Raw genomic sequence first — 21875 nt, 5'->3', positions numbered from 1 at the left:
ACTTCTATGGTCAGTAGAACCATACTATGGTCTACTTCTATGCTCTACTTCTATGGGACTTCTATGGTCCCAACTGTGTAGCCATCATCAAGAAGTTATTATCAAGTAAATGGTACTGTGCTAGACCTGTATGAAGAGGCTTAATTCTTTTTTTTTTTAAAGATTTTTTATTTATTCATGAGAGAGAGAGAGAGAGAGAGAGAGAGAGGCAGAGACATAGGCAGAGGGAGAAGCAGGCTCCATGCGGGGAGCCTGACATGGGACTCGATCCCGGGACTCCAGGATCACGTCCTGGGCTGATGGCAGGCGCTAAACCACTGAGCCACCAGGCATCACAAGAGGCATAATTCTTCATTTCAAAGAGAATACAATCTAGACAGAGGATAATGATCTAACAGAGAAAATAGACATAAGTGATGTAACTAAATAGATAATGGACAGAAACGAATGTAGAAATATTAGTATGATGTGTAAAAGATTGGCAAGTAAAACAGGATAAATGAAACAAGTTATAGGAATCATATATTCAAACTCGTGATAGAAAAGGGTTATTATTAATCTATAAAAAGTTCATATAGTCAATATAGACATTATAGAGAAAAATAGGTAGAGGAAAGAATAAGCAATTATTAAATGAAGAAATTAATAAAGAGGCAAATAACAGATGATCCTGGAGACCTGGAATCGAGTCTCACGTCGGGCTTCCTGCACAGAGCCTGCTTCTCCCTCTGCCTGTGTCTCTGCCTCTCTCTCTCTCTCTCTCTGTCATGAATAAATAAATAAAATCTTAAAAAAATATAAAGATTATGAGATAATAAATCTTAGTAATAAAGAAAACATTTTTTAAATAAGTAGAATTTTTCACTAATCAGGCCAAGACCAAAAACTAATGCCTGTGTAGTTCACCTGCACGTACGTGCGTGCGCACGCACACACAGTGTAGAATTGCTAATCGTAGCAAATAATAGAAAACAACCTACGTGTTCATCAACAGATTAATGCTTAAACAAACAATAGTAATTCATACAATTGTTTAGAAGAATCAAGAAGATCTATATGTGTTGACATAAGAGCTATTTATATTGTCAATAGTAAACAAAGTGGAATAAGCATCTTTTCATATGCTGGCCATTTGATTCCTTTTCTACAAAGTATTTTACACTCTTTTTTTATTAGTTAATGAGTGTTAATGCTTGTTTGTTATATATAGCAAATATTTCCTCTTGGTACAGTAGCTATCCTCAAAATAAATTCTGATATTTTTTGCGTGCATACATTTTTATAGACGTGAATAAAAATCTATTAACTTTTATTTAGTGATTTATCCCTAGGTGATTATATATTTTTCTAAAGTTTCTTTTTTTTTTTTTAAAGATTTTATTTATTTATTCATGAGAGACACACAGAGAGAGAGGCAGAGACACAGGCAGAGGGAGAAACAGGTTTCATGCAGGAAGCCTGACGTGGGACCCGATCCCGGGTCTCCAGGATCAGACCCTGGACTGAAGGTGGCGCTAAACAGCTGAGCCACCTGTGCTGCCCTTTTCTAAAGTTTCTTGAAGCATTTTTAACATTTTGGTTTTGCCTTTAGCTCTTTAATCCTTCTAGAGAGCACTGTTTTATGAAAAACAGGAAAACGCTCAGCCTGATAACCATACACTAGTTAAAACAAGAAGTAGTTTTTTAATTCATCAGGTTAGCATAAATGAGAAAGACTGATAATATCTTGTGTGGAGGAGAAGGAGGAGAAATGGATCTTCCCATGCATGGCTGATAAGAGTGTAAATACAGAATATCCACATGAGTAGGGGAGAGGGTTGAAAATGAGTGTCTACCAAAATCCTAAATATCCATGCCCTTGTAATCAGAAAGACCACAAAAAGAACTCTATCTTAAAGAAATAAACCTACCTCCATGCATAGGTACATACGTACATACTGGAGAATGGTCATCTTTAGGATGATCCTAAGCCTATAACGATATCTGGATCTATATTCACAGCTGAAGCAAAAATAGGATGACACATCAAAGCATCTAAACAAACTGAAGTGAAGGGGAGCGAAGAAAGCACAGGATATTTTGACATTCTGTCTTTGTAACATTATAGACAGAGGGAAGAACCAAATTCTGGTATAATCTGAGTGAGGGTTTTCTAAGTAGGGGAGATAGGTTTTGTGCAGATTGCTTCTCTTTTCATAGAAGTTAGAGGGCCTCGCCATCTGGCACCCAGCCTTGGAGTCTGCACTGAGGCAATTACAGGGGGATACGACTTAACAGAGATGAAATAAACAAACTGGCAATAGTAGGAAACAGGATTGGGAATTAGGAATTTAAAAAAAAATGTAAAAGTCGAGGAAATGTATCTAAAGAAGCCAAACTTTCAATGACTATTTCCCCCTAAAACTACTGGTTTAATAGATATTATTGGTTTAATATGGCTACACAGCTGATGTGAAAGTACAGCTGTATTTATAGAGCTAACAGAACAGCATAACTGAAATTAGGAAAATCCAAGTTGCATGGTTGATGAATATTGAATGTACGGCAGTGGCTACTCTCCCAGTTTTAGCTGAAATCTCTACTTTGGATATGCCTCTAATCACAGTAGTTAGAAGCAGCAGTGGTAGTAGCAGAAGGGTCTGTCAGAAGCCCACAGACATAGCTCATTCAGGTCTGCAAGTCATGATTTTGTCCCTTACGCTCTAATGGCTAGATGATGAGGGGTATGATTTTTAGACTTCCTGTAATGTCTTCGATTTAACTTCTCCTTAATTCCATCATCAAGTCTAGAAAATAGGATTCATATTACACATTCCTCAGGGTCAATGTAGATAGGAAAGTACCAGATAAACTAAGATTAAAGGAGCTCGTGAATACAATATAAATAGAATGACAAAGAAGTATGACTACTTCATACTGGAAAGCTCCTTCAGACTTTGATAGTTTTCTTCTCCATACTTAACACCTACTTATTTGAGAACAGGAAGCTCTCAGAAAGAGTAAGCTCCTGCTGATGTAGGATTTATGCGGTTGTCCCTAAGCCTAAGAAACAGGAGACAGTAGTATCTTATTAGGAGTTGCAGAGGGGGGGGAATAGGTCAGAAGAAATGACAAATTGCTCATAGCCATAAATCTTGTTCAAAGTCAGTGAGAATTCACTTCAATAAGACATTGGTATTGACAAAGTTATACTATTTGTTTTTCTTCTGGGTTGACCTGGCCTCCAAAAGAAAATACTTCATCATATCATGTCACAAAGAACACCCAAAGAGAAGATTCAGGTGGTCTCCAGTCCATTCACAGATGGATCAAGATATTATTGGCGTTCACAGAGGCTTGTTTCATATTGTATTCTTTGTGTTTGTAGATTACTTTGCTCTTCTTCACAAACCTTCACTTAGCTGCTTGGGAGGTCCTCCTCTGAATCTGATAAAAGTGGTCTTTGCACTGCTGCTCATTATTAGTTTTTAACCCTTAGCAAATAGTCACACAGGTAAGTACGTTTTTGAGTAACATTTGAATTATATAAAATCTAACATGATTCAGTGTGACCAACTCTCATTTTCTTTGCAATCTTCTACTTAACAAAAAGTTTGTTTTCCAAGCTCCTATAGAACAGCTGAATGTTACAGATTTTGTAAACTTTATTCTTACACTTGATAACATTCTACTTTATTCTACTCTGCTTTGTTCTACTATATGGCAGGAAATTCTTTTCATAATTAAGCTGAATTTTTTTTTAAATTTTTATTTATTTATGATAGTCACATAGAGAGAGAGAGAGAGAGGCGCAGAGACATAGGCAGAGGGAGAAGCAGGCTCCATGCACCAGGAGCCCGATATGGGATTTGATCCCGGGTCTCCAGGATCGCGCCCTGGACCAAAGGCAGGCGCTAAACCGCTGCGCCACCCAGGGATCCCTTAAGCTGAATTTTTACTAAGGTCCAAATAAGACATTTCTCCACGTCAGTGATAATTTCCCCATTTTAAAGATTGACATAACACTGAATGAAGTCCAGCTACTCTAACACCAGATACTTCTAAGTGTTCGCCATTGTGGAGACAATGTTTTCATTTCTTTTGCCATGTGAATAATGAACTTTGATTTTTAAAAATCCCAGGGCCATCAGAACTTATTTGAAAGCTAAATATCTCTTATCTTTTTCCTCACTCTCCCCCCTTCCCTAACAGTTACTTTTTTCAACTTCAGATTTCCAAAACAGTTGATCATCTGTGCCTCTTTCTGCTTTCCCTTGGCCACTTTTGTGTTCAAGAACATCTCTGTAAGTAGGTTGATTAAGGAAGGCAGAATAGAAAGTAGTTAGTGCAATGGTGATTTCCCCTGGCAGTTCCAGGCCAAGATATTGTTGTGGAAAATGCAATTAACTACAGTCACAATAATGGTTTTGCCTCTTTGAATCAATTTCCTGATACCTTCGTCTTTTTTCATTTTTGTGGAAAATTAGTGCTAAAGAAAATATGGAGCAATATCAAGGATACAAAATTTTCCTTTGGTGGAAAGTTCTTGTAAACTTGTATTCCTGGAAAAAATTTTATTAATTGAAATTTTGAATATATTTTTCAGTGAGTGCTGAAAAATATAAACTTTTAGTTGATTGGGTTTTGGTGTACCTCATTTTAACCATGTTTTGTCCAAAGCAAACACTTGTCATCTTACTCCTGGTACTGCTTCTTGTTGTATTAATCTGATCCTGCTACTGCTTGCAATCCTGAGTAACAAAATCCTGCTCAATACTATCAACAACATTTGAAATTACATCATGCTTTAATTTCTAATCATATTGATGCTTATGTTATCATCCCCAAATCATTATGATTAAAATTAATGTGTTCCCTAAACTACTACTGCAGATTTAAATTTCAGTAACTCTTTGCTTTGATGTCATATTGCACTGAGTTTTCTGACAGCAGTACACGATTAAAATATCACAAATTCCTCAGAAGTGTAAAATAAATGCTTCTTTGATGTAGCACAGCCAATAGCCTCAAGATTTACTTCCGTCTTCATTTTACTAGTTCCACAAAGTCCAGAAGGATCTACTGTTTGCTTTTTTAAATGAAAGAAGACTAGATTTTATTCACTTTTTGCAAAGTCTTCAATGACCTGTTATAGGGTACAAGCGTGCTGCAGTATGCCATGGTTAATGAGCCCTGGCCAAAGTGGCATCTCAGGGAAACTGGTTCTCTTTGGCCTGTATACAGAGGATTGTTACATTTATGAAATAACATTTAAGTGACTTTTGATGAGCTCGAGAGACAACTGGCAGGTGGTAGGATGCTGTCATATAGAAGTGGTTTATGAGGGGCAGCCCCGGTGGCGCAGCGGTTTGGCGCGGCCTTCAGCCCAGGGCATGATCCTAGAGACCCGGGATCGAGTCCCACGTCGGGCTCCCTGCATGGAGCCTGCTTCTCTCTCTGCCTCTCTCTCTCTCTCTGAATGAACAAATAAATCTTTTTTTTAAAAGTGGTTTATGAAATATGACTGCCATTGACCTAGAACTTCCTGAACACTGACAGCCCTACTGTCAAAGATCTTTTTCACATTTTGTTCTATAGGACAGTTTATGTCAGTTTATAACACAGTAGAAAATTCAGGATAATGAAAAGAATATGAACTTTGGAGGCAGAAAGATTTGGGTTTGGGGCACCTGGGTGGCTCAGCGGTTGAACGTCTGCCTTTAGCTCAGGTCGTGATCCTGGGCTCCTGGGATCGGGTCCCACGTCAGGCTCCCTGCATGGAGCCTGCTCCTCCCTCTGCCTGTGTCTCTGCCTCTCTATGTGTCTCCCACGAATAAATAAATAAAAATCTTTTTTTTTTTTTTTTTAAAGAAAGATTTTGGGTTTAAGTCCTGACTCCTTAAACTGAGTAAACTACTTAACTTCATGGAGTCCCAGTTTCTATAGTCTCCAAAATGGGGTAAGACACTAGATTGTGGATTGTTGAGAATATTGTATCAGCTACTATGTGTAACATGATTTGTGTAGGACATGTCATGGTAAAAGTTCAATGAACAGTCACTATTTTGTTTCTAAAACATAATCTTTAAAGAAAATAGGAGTATATGTGTACAGTGTGTTTCAAGTGTCTACTCCCAGTTTTTGTTTTTGCTTTGTAATTCTGAAAAATCTTTTTTATCACTGGTTGAAATAAGAGGAATTTAATAGGTAAAAAAGAAAACACTGTTTATTAGTGGTAATTATACTCAATTTTGATCTTAAAAATAGAGTAAGCTTATTTATATTTAATTCTTAAAATAATAACTACTTAGGTTTAAAATACTAGTCAACGTATTTTACTTCTCTATTAAATACTCCTGCCTGAGGAGAAATCATTGATCTGACAATTTTCCTGGACTTTGGTTCTGATAATTATCAAAATTATATTCTTACCTTCTTTTCCATCCCTTATAAGTATCTGGCCTATGTATGAATCAGGGAAGTAAATCATCTGTAAGCCAAAATAGACTCCTTTCCAATTTTTAAACTGGAAGTTCAAGACTACTTTTTATAAGGTCCCTGGGTGTATCAACTTTTATACAAAGAAAAGATTGAAATGACCCCTTAAAATAATTTTAAGTGTCCAATAACATGGTGAGTGCATCAGAATTTCAATTTCACAAAGCTTTCTTTTGTTAAAGAAGATCAAGCAGAGTTCACAGCTAGCCAGAGTAGAAGGAAAATACCTGAAAAAGAATCAGGGTAGTAGGGTATTTTCTGCAGACCTATTCATTAGAGAGATTCCCCTTTCTATCTTCTTCTCTCCCAGTTCACTGACAAGATGTTCCTAGATGGTTTGTTAGCTTAATCCTTTTGTGCCAAGAATACACGAAGGTGTTTCTTAATAGAAAAGTATCTTTGGAGGATCTAGATCTGTTTACCTCTACCTAGGAAATGTGTATTGTTAAAGCTCCAAAGAAGCCTCTTTCAGAAGCCATGGTTGTGCTTGGTTTGGCTGTACCCAATGGCTGGAACTGTTCACTGCCTGAAGGAGAGGTCACAATCAGAACAGTCACCTTTTTTTTTTTTTTTTTAATATTTTATTTATTCATGAGAGACACAGAGAGAAAGAAAGGCAGAGGGAAAAGCAGGCTCTATGCAGGGAGCCTGATGTGGGACTCGATCCCAGGACCCCAGGATCACGCCCTGGGCTGAAGGCAGGCGCTAAACTGCTGAGCCACCCAGGGATTCCCAACAGTCACCTTTTGACCACCGTATATAAAACAAAGGCAAAGCTACAAACAGGCTTACTGGGTTTCTCATATTTTCTATATGTCTTCTATGGTCTTTAGCTTAAATTGCTATGTTTTTCTTTTCTTTTCTTTTCTTTTTTTTTTTTTTAAATGTAGCCACAGAAGCAAATGTGGTCCAAAAAAACCTAAAATGCCTAAAAATTATATTGTGAAGGAACCTAGATCTTTAAAACACAGAAGCAATTCAATGTCAGAGCAGCAAAATCAACCAAGAAACCAATTCTAAATTGCTATGGATGCAAGGTAAGTGCCACCACCATCTTCCTGTTGATACCCAGGCATTCGGCTAACTCCATAAACCCTTTTTTCCCATGCATTGTATCTTGTATTCCATAAGATGTGATGGGAAGAGGAAGAGGAGGTTTCTTGGTTTGAAATCCCAAGCTTGCAGCCCAGAAGAAGAAGAAGAGGAAGGATTAAAATGGCTGCTGTGATGTGTGATTATCAGTGCCAATTGGCTCTTACTTTTAGAACCAAGTCTTCCATATCTTGCTAAAAGGAGATACATTGTTTATATTTGATGATACTAACCAGCAAATAATATCTGAAATATCATTCAATGAATTCCTGTTAACTTATTTTCTACGCTGCTTTGTGGTATTATTGACCCCTTTCCTATCTGGTTGTTTTCATGTTAAATTCTAATGTGGGTTTCAGATGTTTTACAGGACATTTAATTAAAATTCAGTGCAAGTAAAACCAGGGTGCTGTTCAGTTAAAAAAGTGTAGTCATACAAGGAAGATCAACTAATCCTAATTGTAAGCCTCTTGTCTATTCTGAGCAAAGTCCGAGTTATTTCACATTGAAAGTCAACTAACTCCTTGTCTTCAAATGATTCCTCCCATGTCCCATTCATTTTAAGTAAATGCTGATGATTGATATGGATGCCAAAAGGGCCAGGATACTAGTTTTTTTCTCATGTTCAGAAAGGAAGGTCCATTTAACTCTTCCTTCTACTGCTAATAACTACGTAAGTCCCCACTTACAGTTGAGTATTTCACAGTTCCAAGACTTTTCATAAATATCTCATTAGAGCTGAGATTAAGCTATGAAACTACAAAGACCAGATGTTATTATACCCATTTTAGAGATAAGGAAATTATGGCACCAAGAAATTTAGTTATTTGCATCAAAGAATCTTGGTATTGGAGCCAAGACTACAAGTCAGAATTTCTGATTTCCATTCCAATATCCTTCCCCATATGTTAATTCCCCCTGCTGGCTGGATCAACTTATTTAACATTCTCCCCACAACTCTCCCTTAGTGATACACTAGAGTTCCTTTTATGAGACCTACTTACTTGCTGATTTCTGTCAAAGTAATAATTTCATTTCATATTACTGGCCGGCAAGAAATGTTCCCAGCAGCTAAATTTTCAGATAAATGTTCAAGTTGTGATCATTATGACACTAAAGTCACAGGTTAATTCTAAACCTTTCCAGAAACATTAGGAAAACCTTTAATTCTAAAAAGACATGTAATTCGATCCTTCTCTTAAAGTCACAATAACTAAATGAAATCAAGATATGATTTATGAGGTGTAAGAAGGCAGTTTATGATTTTCCAACCGTTGGTTTACTCAGATGTCTTTGGCACATTTTCTGCAGACCTATTCATGAAAGGGTAAAGAAGCCAATTACTGCAACTGAAAAATTTCAAACTACACAACAGCTATAAATTGCACTAAAATGATGTGAATTTTTTTGGCCAATTACAACCACTATTTTAAACTCAACTTAAAGATATTAACAATGATGATAAAAGCAACAACAATATTAACATTTCTGGAGCCCCGTGCTACACACTTAGTTGAGAGTTCCATACACATCACTTAATTCTCACATCAGCTCTGGGAGGTTGCTACCAGTGTTCTCCACATATTCTAGATAAGGAGCCGAGCCTTAGGAAGATGAAATAACTTGTCTGAGGTCACATGGTTGTTATGCAGCAGGGCTGGGATTAGAACTCAGGACTGGGTCCCACTCTCTCTATTCCATGTTTGCCTCTCAATTAGACCTGAAGTCATATAGGTAATATTTATAAAACTTTAAAATGTGGCAAGTATCCCATCCTACAGATAGCATGTTGTGGATATTTCTGTCACACATGTAAATGTGTTATTACCTGATCTTTCAGTATAAATTGTATTTGAGTTTAATTTCTATATTTTAGTCTAGCCAATGTTTGAAAAATTCCAGTAAGGTAAAGAAGCTACAGGATGGTGGAAGTAGCTGTCTTCCAACTGGTTAGTCCTGTCACACACTGAGTACTAAGCCACTGGACTACCTGACTGCTGAGGAACTAAGGGGGTTCATCGGATTCCCATGGAATGGCTCATCTCTTTCCCAACTGACCAGATGGCACAGTCATTTCTTCAAAAACAAACAAAAAGCCCCAAACAAACAAGAAGAAAAATGACTTTTTAAGTCTGCCCTGGGCCGCATAGTCAAGATATGAAGCAATTTCAAATCTGGACTCCATTACCTTAAACAAAATAAATACCAAATTTTAAGTATTTATAAACACAACTAATAAGATTAGGTTAAAAACAACTATACACCACCTTTATTTAAATGAGAACCGCCATTATTACAGCTGCTACATATAAAGGTGCTGGCAGAAGATCTCATTTCTGTCAGAGGTTGCTCCAGGTAAGGGCACGGGAAAGCCACTGTCACATTATTGTAATATTTTAAGAAGAAACGTATTGGCTCACAGATATATTATCTACCTGGACCACATGGAAGATCATGTATAGGTTATTAATATTAACAGTCATAAGAATTCAAGTTGATAATTTAGGCTTTAGATAAACTGCCATTTTTTAAATTACGGAGGGTAAAACAAACCACCCTATATACTTACAGGTATAGCTGGTATAATTTAAGATCACTAAATTATGAGGATTAGGGATATTTTATTAACATTTCAAAATTTAAACAGTTGTCTTGGGCAGCCCAGGTAGCTCAGCAGTTTAGCGCCACCTTCAGCTGAGGGTGTGGCCCTGGAGACCCAGGATCGAGTCCCATGTCAGGCTCCCTGCATGAAGCCTGCTTCTCCCTCTGCCTGTGTCTCTGCCCCTCTCTCTCTCTCTCTGTGTCTCTGATGAATAAATAAAAATCTTAAAAAAAAAAAACAGTTGTCTTCACTTCTGTTTTATTTTAGGTTTCCAAAAAAAAAAAAAAAAAAAGGATGTAGGTACAGGTACAAATATAGATTTCATTTATCATCTATTCTGGGTAGCCTCTAATAGAATTTAGGTTTTTTAAAATAGGTATGTGCATAAATGGCATATATAATATACACACATATGTATCAGTCACATGTGCTGAGAAGAAGGCCGATTGACGTGATGGACAATGAATTTCACAGCATTTCTAACTTCTAACTTGATTTAAAAATCTATGAAAGGATATCCCTCAGGAACTCAGAGAAAGAACAAAATTACCACCCTTTACATCTATGAGCACAGATCAGTTAATATACTATAATGAATGAGCTGCTCCTGGGGAGTTGTCAGCATTAACTTGATTCTGCCCATGTCACCATTAAGCAAAGATCATGTTCAGATACTCAAAGTATCACTTTTGGAGGAAATCCTGTGTTAAGTTTCTCAGAAGACCATGTCTTGGCTAATAGACTACAAAATAATTTTATTGTTTTAAAACTGCAGGACTTCTGGTGCCAGCCAAAATTGTAATAAGTTCAATGCAATCTAACTCTCATGCTGCTTACAATCAAAAACTTGAGAGAAAATACAAAACACAAATGCCTGAGGACTCTAAAAAGTAAACAAGAGCAAAGCAGATTGGGGAGGGGAGTCAGACTTGAGGATGTGACACCTACAATGGTGGGTTTCCCATTTTCTTTTCTTTTTTCTCTTTTCTCTTCCAATGTTGACTGAGAGGGAGTCTTAGGTTGTGGTCACAATGATGGCAAGAACAGCCAAAGTCCTTATGTCTGGGAAATAAGGCCCCTGATGTTTCAGAGGTGCAGGAAACTCTGCTGCCTTTTATATTTCTTTTTTCTCCCCTGGTTTTGCCCCAAGAGTGGGCACAGTGTATGGGGATGGGGGCACAGAGTGCAATGGCTGTGCTATGGCAGCAGTGACACAGCATTTAAGACTGTAGCAGGTATTATAAATATGCTTCATGAGGTGAGGTAAACATGCTTGAAATGAGTGGAAATGTAGAAGTTCTCAGAAGAGAAATGGAAACTACAGAAAAGAACCAAACATTTTAGAACTGGAATATTCCATAGAAATTATCTAATATGAAGAATAGAGAAGAAGAAAGATAATAGGAAAAAAGAAAAAAAATAGTCTCAGGGATCTCTGTAATAATTTTAAAAAGTTTAACATTGGTATCCCTCAAAAAGAGGAGAAGGATTAGTGCAGAAAAATACTTAAGGAATTTTAAGTAGAATTTTAAGCAGACACATTATAATCAACCTCTAGAAAACAAATATAGAGAAAAAAAGTCTTGAAAGCCACTAGAGAAAATCAACACATTACATATATGGAAATAATGATTGTGATTACCATGGATTTCATCAGAAACCACACAGGAAAGAAGACAGGGGAATAATATCTAAAGACTCCACTAAAATACTGTTAGAAGTAATAAATGAAGTCAGTAAAGTTGTAGGCTAAAAAAATTAATATATAAAAATAGGTGTGTGTTATGTTTCTATACACTAATAATGAAAGTAACAGAAGGAGAAATCAAGGAAAAAATTCCATTTACAATTACATAAAAAAGAATAAATACATAGGAATAAATTTAACTAAGGATGTAAAAGACCTGTAAACTGCAAACTTTAGACACTGATGAAAGAAACTGATGATGATGCAAATAAATAGAAAGATATTCCATGCTCATAGACTGAAAGAATTAATATTATTAAAATGTCTATGCCACCAAAGCAATCTCCAAATTCAATGCAATTCCTATCAAAATTCCAATAGCATCTTTCACACAACTAGAACAAATAATCCTAAAAGACCATGAATAGCCAAAGCAATCCTAAGAAAGAACAAAGCCAGAGATATCAAGCTCCCAGATTTTAAAGTATACTACAAAACTACACTAATCAAAACAGTATGCCATTGACATAAAAACACACATAGATCAATGGGATAAAATAGGAAGCCCAAAAATAAACCCACACATATATATTCAATTAATGTTCAACAAAGAAAGCAAGAATATACAATTGGGAAAGGATGGTCTCTTCAGTAAATGGTGTTGGGAAAACTGGACAGCTATGTGCAAAAAGAATGAAAAACTAGACATTATCTTATACTATCTATAAAAATCACCTCAAAATGGATTAAAGACTTCAATGTAAGACCTCAGACCATAAAATTACTAGAAGAAAACATAGGCAGCAATTCCTTCATATCAGTCTTAGTGATATCTTTTTAGATCTGACTCCAGAACAAAGGAAATATAAGCAAAACTAATCAAAGGACTACAACAAACTAGAAAGTTTCTGCACAGTGAAGGAAACCACGGACAAACTGAAGACAGCCTACTAAATGGGAAGAGACATTTGTAAATGACATATCTAATAAGGGGTTAATATCCAAAATACATAAAAATTCATATAATTTAACTAAAAAGTGAACAATCTGAGTAAGATATGGGTAGAGGATCTGAATAGACATATTTCCTAAGAAGACATACAGATGGCCAACAGGTATCTGAAAAAATGCTCAATGTCACTAATCATCAGGGAAATGCAAATCAAAACCACAATGAGATATCACCTCACACCTGCAGGAATGGTTATTTCCAAAAAGGGAGGAAATAAAAAGTGTTGGTGAGGATGTAGAGAAAAGGAAATGCTTGAACACTGTTAGTGGGAATGTAAATTAGTGCAGCCACTATGGAAAATAGCATGAAGGTTCCTCAGAAAGTTAAAGCTACCATGTGTATACATCATACACACACACACACACACACACACACACACACACACACACACTGGAAAACTACTAAGCCATTAAAATAAATGAAATCTTGCTACTTTTGACAACATGGATGGACCTTGAGGGTATTATGCTAAGTGAAATAAGTCAAATAGAGAAAGACAAATACCATATAATTTTATTTAATATATGGGATCTAAACAAAACAAAACAAAACCCAGACTCACAGATACCCAAAACAGACTGGCAGTTGCCAAAGGGGAGGCCCTAAAGGGTGAAGGAAATTAAGATGTACAAACCTCCGGGTATAAAATATGTTAAGTCTTGGGGATAAAAATACAGCATGGGGGATACAGTCAACAACACTGTATTAACTTTATGAAGTGACAGATGTTAACTGGACTTACTGTGGTGACCATTTCGCAACGTATACAAACGTTGAATCACTAGGTTGTATACCTGAAACTAATATAATACTGTATTATATCTCAATAAATAAATAATAAGAATATAAATACTGCAGAAAGATATAATATGTCACCTCTTTCATTATTAACTTATGAAGTTTTTCTGGACCTTTCTTACAAAGTTAGCTTCATGGTGATACCCCTCTTTATCCCTCCAATTAAGACACTGTAGTGACTGTTTCACTTTAGAATCCAGAAATGAAACCAGCCACCTCTACTTTACTGCTTCTACTCCCCTTGAATATTAATATTATAGGCATTCATATTTTTCTGTTTTCTCGCCCACATGATCACAGGGCTTCAAAAGAACCCTGGACGTGTAACAGTCTTTCCTTCAGGATGGAAAAGTGCTATGTGAAATGTTTCTGATTAACTAAATTGGTAATGGGACTTGGATTGTTCACTAAAGTGGACCAATTTAAGACAGAAATTTCCCCAGATCAGTTTTTAAAAAATAACTTAACATTTAATAAAATTTATGTATTTAAAATATTGAATAAATGAGTTTGTGTTCCACTAGAATGTCAAAAGAAAATTTCCATATTTAAAACAAGTTAAAATAATTTTTATTCTGATAGGGTACTCACTTACAGATGTCAACTCCCTGAGGCTGAAGCAGTATAGTTAAAATATTTTTAGGAAGGTGAATATGGGGAGATGAATTCCAAGTTACAGAATACTGGAACTTTAGAACTGGAATGGACTTATAACTATCACATATAACAGATAAGGAAATAGAACCTCAAGAGAGTGAACTACCTGGTTGAGATCATCCTGTATTTCCTGGCAAGGCCAATATTAAATTCTAGGCTTTTGCTTCATAATTGTTCTGCTATATAATAATAATAATAGCTAAAGCAGTAACAGCAAACATTTATGAAGGCCTACTATTTTGCTTGACTGAATGCTAAGTATTTTCATGAATTACCTATTTTCAGTTTCATAACTGCCCCATGTGTTAGGAATGCATCTTGAAAATAACAGAGTTAGAGGTTAAACTCAGGTCTGTCATATTACCAAGAGAGACTGTACTGTGTAGTCATATCACAACACATTTAACATACAAAAATTCACCAGTTACAATGTTACAGACAGAACTATTTGCATGTTCTGGTGTGGACAACAAAGGCTCACAGAGAACTGCAGATTCACATTTCTTTTCCACTCCTGGGATGCATATGGGTCGAGAGACCAGACTCAGGAGTCCAACCAATTTTTTCTTTTTGGATCTGTGCAAATACTGAGTCCAAGAAATCTTGTTTTGAATTTTAGTTCTGTCTATTGCTAGGTTTGTAATGTTGGACAAGTACTTCTACAAACTTTAGTTTCCTCTTTTCTAAGATGGGATAATACATAACATTTCCCATAGAGTTGTTAAAAGGTTTAAACGAGATAACACATTTGAAGAAGTTAGTACAATGTTTGGCACAAAATAAGTAGTCAGTATGTGCTAGGTGCTTTTTCAATTAGCATTGTATTTTAACTACTGACTTTCTGATAAATGTTTCCAAATAATGAAATTAATTTTTAAGAAATATGATATTTATACTGATAACTTTTTTTTAAAGATTTTATTTATTCATGAGACACACACACACACACACACACACACACAGGCAGAGACACAGGCAGAGAGAGAAGGAGGCTCCATGCAGGGAACCCGATGCAGGACTCGATTCTGGGTCTCCAGGATCACACCCTGGGCTGAAGGTGGCGCTAAACAGCTGAGCCGCCAGGGCTGCCCTTATACGGATAACTCTTTTTGGATAATGTAAATGTCCAAGAAGATACATTTTGTGTAAGAAAGGTAATTTTATTTTTAAGTAATCTTTATACCCAACATGGGGCTCAAACTCCCAACCCTGAGATCAAGAGTTGCATGCTCCCTGAGCCAGCCAGGTGCCCCCAAGGATTTTTTTTTTTAAACAGAAAGCACTTTATATTTCAACCTAAGAACTAATTGTAATTCAAATGTACATCTTTGATATGCACCCTGTAATCTTTTAAGATTTTATTTATTTATTCATGAGACACACAGAGAGAGGCAGAGACATAGGCAGAGGGAGAGAAGCAGGCTCCATGCAGGGAGCCTGACCTGGGACTCGATCCTGGGACTCCAGGATCATGCTCTGGGCCAAAGGCAGGCACCAAACCGCCGAGCCACCCAGGCGCCCCAGGTTGCTCTTCCTTAGCAACTGGCTAGTTATCCTTTTCTAAAGTGGGGGACTTGTACTACACTTCAGCAAGAGCCAAGGGATCCTCCGACCTTGGGCTGAAATGAATCCTGATCCCCACACCAGCCATCTAATCTCCAGAAGCCTGCGGTGAAAAATGGTTCTCCTCAATGCCAAGAATGAATCAGCCTGACTTCCAGATTGGACAAATTCTCCAAATGCCTCACTGCTGGCTTCCATCTGCTAGATGAGACCACCTGATAGCAATAAAATGCCTGATTTATACCTGAGCTTGCTAGGACCGTCTTCTGATACCAAATCTTAGATGGCCAGGATACCCTTCCCTGTCCAGTTTTCCAGCCAATTCTCTAATTCTACATTAATTCAAGGAAAAGGTCTCTCTATACCCTGTTTGACCCTGTTTCCATTAGCCCTTACCATTTAATAGCCAATATGTTTTAAATCTGAACGCCTGATCACCTTCTTACTCTTAAAAGGTAACAAGCTTCAGAAGTTCAATATAATTATTATAATATAGGATTCTCTCTGGTTATAAGAAAGGTATGGATGGAGAAATAAAAGCCAGTTGGCCAATACTACTAATAAATGTGTTTGTTATACATGTATAAACATCTTCAAACCATCTTATCTTATAATAAACCTTCTCAAATACATTTAATATAATGCTGTTACAGCAAGATGATTAGATCAAAAGAATACCAAACAATAAACTTCATTTTCTAAAGTTTTTTTTTTCAACCTGAACAGCTACATTAATATGAAAAGCATACCTATAGGCTATTACTATGAAAAAAAGCTTTACTTCCCAATCACTGGAAATTCTTAAGCATTTCTACAGGCCAGAGAGAACCCCTGTTTCATTCAGCTCTTGAAAAAAAAAAAAAAAAGAATATTCAGAGGCACGGTAAGAACGCTGAGGCTAAACCTTGATACAGTTCAAACATTTACTTACACATGATTCAGCTGTGGGACATGAACTTTACATATTTACATATTCTACAGAGAAAAGTCTTGTCTGGTCTGCCAGCTGTTTTCTGTTTGATCGATCTTGATACAATGGGAATAAAACTTAGTGTGTAGTAGTTATTAGCATTCCAGTAAATTCGAAGGCTCTTACCTGTACATTTGTAATCAGAGGCTACCCCTTTAAGGACAGCATCAAAAATGGATATTTCCACTCGCTGCTTTCTGTGGTGACAGCTTAGAAGCAAAGAAGGCTGGGACACAATAAAGTATAAAAAAGGTTCCAGCTGCAAGTCACCAGTTCCTCTTCGTCCAGGCTGCCGAACAATAGTTATACCAAGTGCCTGTCTAGCAGATGACCTTGTGGATGCATGAAGACTTTCAAGAGAGATGACCCCTATTTTTTTCCCTGAAGGAAAAGATACTCTACTGCTCAAGAGATCCTCTGCTGTTACGGTAGAAATACATGCCTGGCTGGGCTTAGCAACATCTGAGTCAACTTCTGGGAGATTTAATGAACTCTTGCCTGTTTTTTCATTATCCTTATGTACTTGCGATTTTGATTTGGGTATGGCCGAGCAGGAATAAGTCATTAGTGAGATTCTACTCGCAGTAATAAATATGTCAAAGGGAATAAAATTGAGATTTTTTACAATTGATGACTGGCGTGAGGGACGGGCAATGCGATGCTGACTGGTACCGCTGTGCTGTTCTATTTGTACTATTCTGATTTTAACACTGTCACTGCCAATTCCACTATCCTGGGCACCACTGTACCGAGATGAGGTTTCAGCCATGCTTCCATCAAATGTATCCATTTTTTTTTGTTCTTGTTTAGAGATCTGTAAGGAAAAAGAAAATATTTTAAACTAGTTACATTCCAAGTGTTACTATATAAAGGATGTAATAAAGAGGTTAAAATGGTTCTAGCAGTGTAACTTGTATCAGAGTGATCATAGAAACAAAATGACTGTTCAAAAAACTATTCATATTAAAATGTCAAGGAAATACTTAAGAAAGCATCAAATGTGCATTTCTATTATTTAAATAGACATCTAACTCTTATTTTGAGTTAGACTTCCTTTCTTTGGACTAACAGTAGTATGCATTTTAAAATGTCTCTTTAAAGAATTATATTAGTATTCTTCAGATTGATTTTTCAAATAGTGCAATAAACTGATTTCCAAAGCATGATTACTATTGGTTGAAATTATATTTTAGGCAGATGTAGTTTATATTGTTTACTCTTGTCGTTACAGAATTAATTTGTAAGGTTTGGGTAGGAAGGAAGGAGAGAAAAGTCAGCAGTCTTAAAAATTATGAAGGACAAAGAAAAGTAAACTAAAATAGAATTATTTTATTCAAGATGAAGTTTATTTTTCTCTACAGTAGGGCTTGAAACAAGAGTAAACGTAAGTGATGAAGCAAAATGTAAGTAATTAAAGTCCTCAAAGGTGGATTTTTCCTTTGTGCCCTAAAGGCTATTCATTCTCAAAATTTTCCATCAACCACTCCCTACATGGTGAACAAAGAACAACTTGGTGGCAGCGCTGAGCACTGAGATCTCTGCTTTGCTTCTCTGGTTTCCCTTTCTTAAGTCTCTCCAAGCACCCAGTTTGTGATATGCTATTGGAGACACAGATGTTTCACTTGCTTTTTCATCCGAGTAACAGATTCATTGAAATCATGGACAATCTGAGAAAAAAACAAAATCCTCCGAACTGCCATCTTATCACCAAACATAACCAGTGGTAATATCTTGGTGCACTTCCTGTCAGTATTTTTTCCCCACCTGTGCAAAGGTGCCCCCTCCGGCCCCTATTTGGTTATGATCATACCAGAGTGCCAAACTGTACCCCAATCTGGCAAATGCTAATATACTCCTCATAGCTGTTTTAAAAAGCTGCATAATACTTCATTAGTGTTAGGAACATCTGTTTAACCATTTTCATATAATTGGATATTCCAGTTTTTAATCTTTGCCAACAAACCTCTGTGAAAAATATTTAATAATCTTTCTTTAGAACAGGCTCCTAGAGGTGGAATTACTAGGTAAATGGTACAAGAAAGTTTAAGGTTAGTTACTGATACTGTCAACACCCTTCCAAAAAAGGCTACATTAATTTATATTAGCACCAGCAATGGAAAAGCATTTCCCTGAGTATTGCTTATCATTTCTTAGGCTTTTCTTTAATTTGATTGATAAATATAGTATCATTTTTCCACATGGTACAAATTATTATGAGTTGCTTATGAAAATGTTAAAGGCTGTTAACTAATTCAAGACAATAATGTAACAATCATTAACATTTTAAAAATATTTCTTGACTATTGATTTTAAAGTGGTTGGAGATACATAGTTATACAAGTCCAACATGAAATACTTGAAGCAAAAGCAACTTAGTCCTGTTCTTTGAGGACTATGTCCTTTTAAACCATTCTTTCTGTATGGTGGTGCTACTTCCCTGCCTGGAGTGCCCTTCTGAGCTTGCTGTAGCTGGCAGATCTAATAAGGCTCAGAACAAGTGACACTTGTCGGAGAATTGTTCTCATTCTTTTCCTGCCTGGTGATCCTAGCACTTCACACATAGTTCACTTTTCTCCTACAGCGTTCTGTAGTGGCATTATTAGGTAGTGTTAAAACATTTATAGGCTTTAGAGGCAGATGGATGTGGGATCAAGTGCATTATTTTCTGACTATGATTTTAGACAAATTACAAACCTAAGGCTATGTAACCTCATCCGTAAAATAGGGATTTAAATTTGATCTCAAGAGTATAAGGATTAAATGAGCTAATTTGTCCAAAGAGGTCAGCATAGTGCCTGGTCTACTGTAAATACTGAATAATGGGCAGCTGCCATAGTCCTGTCTCTTTTACCAGCTGAAGGACTGTCAGAGATACTGGGCCATATCACTTGGCTTCTAAGGAGTACTGTAGAGCCTGGCACGCTGAAGAGAGGATCCATAAATGGATATGTTAGTTTCTGATAGAATATTAAATTAAAAAAATTGCTCTGCAGACATGATTGTTCATATATAAATACATGTGGACACAGACCTGCCCATATGCTGTCCTCGTTAAGGTCTTTCCAGATATATTCATGGGCCCTTTCCTGACCTGTACTCTCCATCTTGTGGGCTGACCACACTTCTGCTTGCTTATCCTCATAGTCCCTGCTGGGTTCTCAACCTCACACACACTGAGGACATTAACACTCAACCCACAAAGTTGCTTCAGCATTAAATGAGATAATATGTTGAACATACACAGTAGCATGCAATAAAGGGTAAGTTAAAAAAAAATCACCTTCTTTGTGAAGACTTCCTCAACCCTTCCAGATATGCTAGTCTTTCCAGCTTTTACACTTTCATAACAAACTAATATTAGCACTTTTCATTGCTGTTCTGTCTCAGAACAATTCAAATATAAGCAATTGAAGATTAAAAAAAATAGAATACCACTGAGTATGTTTGTTATTTGCCAAATGTTGTTAGCACATACCTACCTTTTCTATTTTAAGTGTTACAACCCTTTGAAGGGGGTAGTTTTAGCCCCATTTCACAGGTGAGGAAAGTGAGGCTTAGAGAGGTTAATCAATAGGTCCAAAGTCAATCAGATATTAGGCTATGGGTAAAAGGGAACCCCTTTAGTGTTCCTAGCACACACCATACTCTCTGTAACATAGCAGAGCTTAAAAACTATGTGCTGACTGAATAAACAAGTGAACATATTTAACTTAAAGATTCAGTAAAATAAAGAATAAGGCAATTATCAAAAAATTATTTTTTAAAGCTTTTAGTTATTCCTATTATACAAATTTCAAATATACCTCAAAATCCATCACCCACTAGGAATTCTCAAATCATATGTGAAAAAAACTAGTCTAGGATTTACTGTCCAGGTTATGAGGCATTACAAACTATCTGTATACAATGTAATAAAGAAATAATGAAGAATTCCTTTAGGTTGAATTCTGTGGCAAACTGAAATCCAGAACTCAACTATTTTTATTCTATCAGGAAAGGCGACCACTCTTAACTCTGTAAGACTACTTTCTATGCATAGAGAACTACATTTTCCTCCTGATAGTAATTTAAGTGTTCCTTAATGGTGTTAACATGACAAAACAAACCACCTGTAGGTGAAGATATGTAGTGTCTAGCCCTTACATATTGAGATTGCCACATTAAGCTCTAGTGAATGTCGAGTAGCCTGATCTTGAGATATAAATAACCAGCAAGGGCAGGATGGCAACTATCAGCTTGGGTCATGCAGGTTACTGAACAGAAGTCAGATGGTAACTAATTCTAGTCACTACTGAGCAGAATGGAATTTGAACCAGTGACCCAGAGATGGAAGCTCTGACTTTCATTGAAACAACAACAACAAAAAAGTACAACTTTCTCAGTACTGGGAAACTAAATTCTTAAAACTGGGTTAAAAGCCAAGATTTCCTTCATTTTTCTGTTTCCACACTATTTGTAGCACTGAAATAAATAAGCTGATGATTTTTGAGACATATTTAAAAATCCATTGGTTTGTCACCAGTTCACTGCAGATTTATCTATGATACTAAAGACTATCTGGCCTGCTCTTGAAAAAAGTTTTATAATTAATTATGTGTGCTAAGCCCTAAACTTGGGCATCAATTTACTACTCCTTTGTGGAAAAAGAAAAGTTCACAGTGTAGTAACTCTGAAAATAACTTTTGCTTTATTATTGTCTGAGGGGACTAATAATTCAAGTTGTCAAATAAGAGCAGTATCTGCTTGCTGTGAGTGAGGGCAGCAGGAACATGCATCTCTGGGCAGCGCTGTTACATCAGCTCTCCCACTCTTTACCTCACTCATTTAAAATGAACAATAAAAGTTTTCTTTAATTAGCTACTGGTGTGCATTAACATGATCATGATTAAACCATAAAAACCAACTGTACATTACTCTGGTCCCCTCTTCCATATGTTTTGAATTATTCTGTTTGAAAATGTACTTTGCGTCCCTTTTAAAAGTTCGACCTTCTGCTTTCAGAGAATTAAATGCATAT

At 36.5% G+C, this 21875-nt stretch overlaps 1 protein-coding gene across 9 annotated transcripts in view; it reads right to left on the bottom strand.

The window, feature by feature from the left end:
- The window catches only part of VPS13B (vacuolar protein sorting 13 homolog B), a 734128-nt gene that overhangs the window by 180871 nt on the left and 531382 nt on the right, over positions 1-21875 (bottom strand). For all 9 annotated transcript variants that reach the window (XM_038555171.1, XM_038555170.1, XM_038555164.1 and 6 more), the window contains one exon: positions 16985-17672. In XM_038555171.1, the coding sequence (XP_038411099.1) occupies positions 16985-17672 (688 nt within the window). The remainder of the gene's footprint in view (positions 1-16984; positions 17673-21875) is intronic.

The sequence above is a fragment of the Canis lupus genome, chromosome 13 (assembly GCF_011100685.1).
Source record: "Canis lupus familiaris isolate Mischka breed German Shepherd chromosome 13, alternate assembly UU_Cfam_GSD_1.0, whole genome shotgun sequence".
In the NCBI taxonomy this organism is placed as follows: Eukaryota; Metazoa; Chordata; class Mammalia; order Carnivora; family Canidae; genus Canis; species Canis lupus.
Note: the sequence above shows the minus strand (reverse complement) of the source record. Positions and strands in the feature narration are given on the sequence as shown.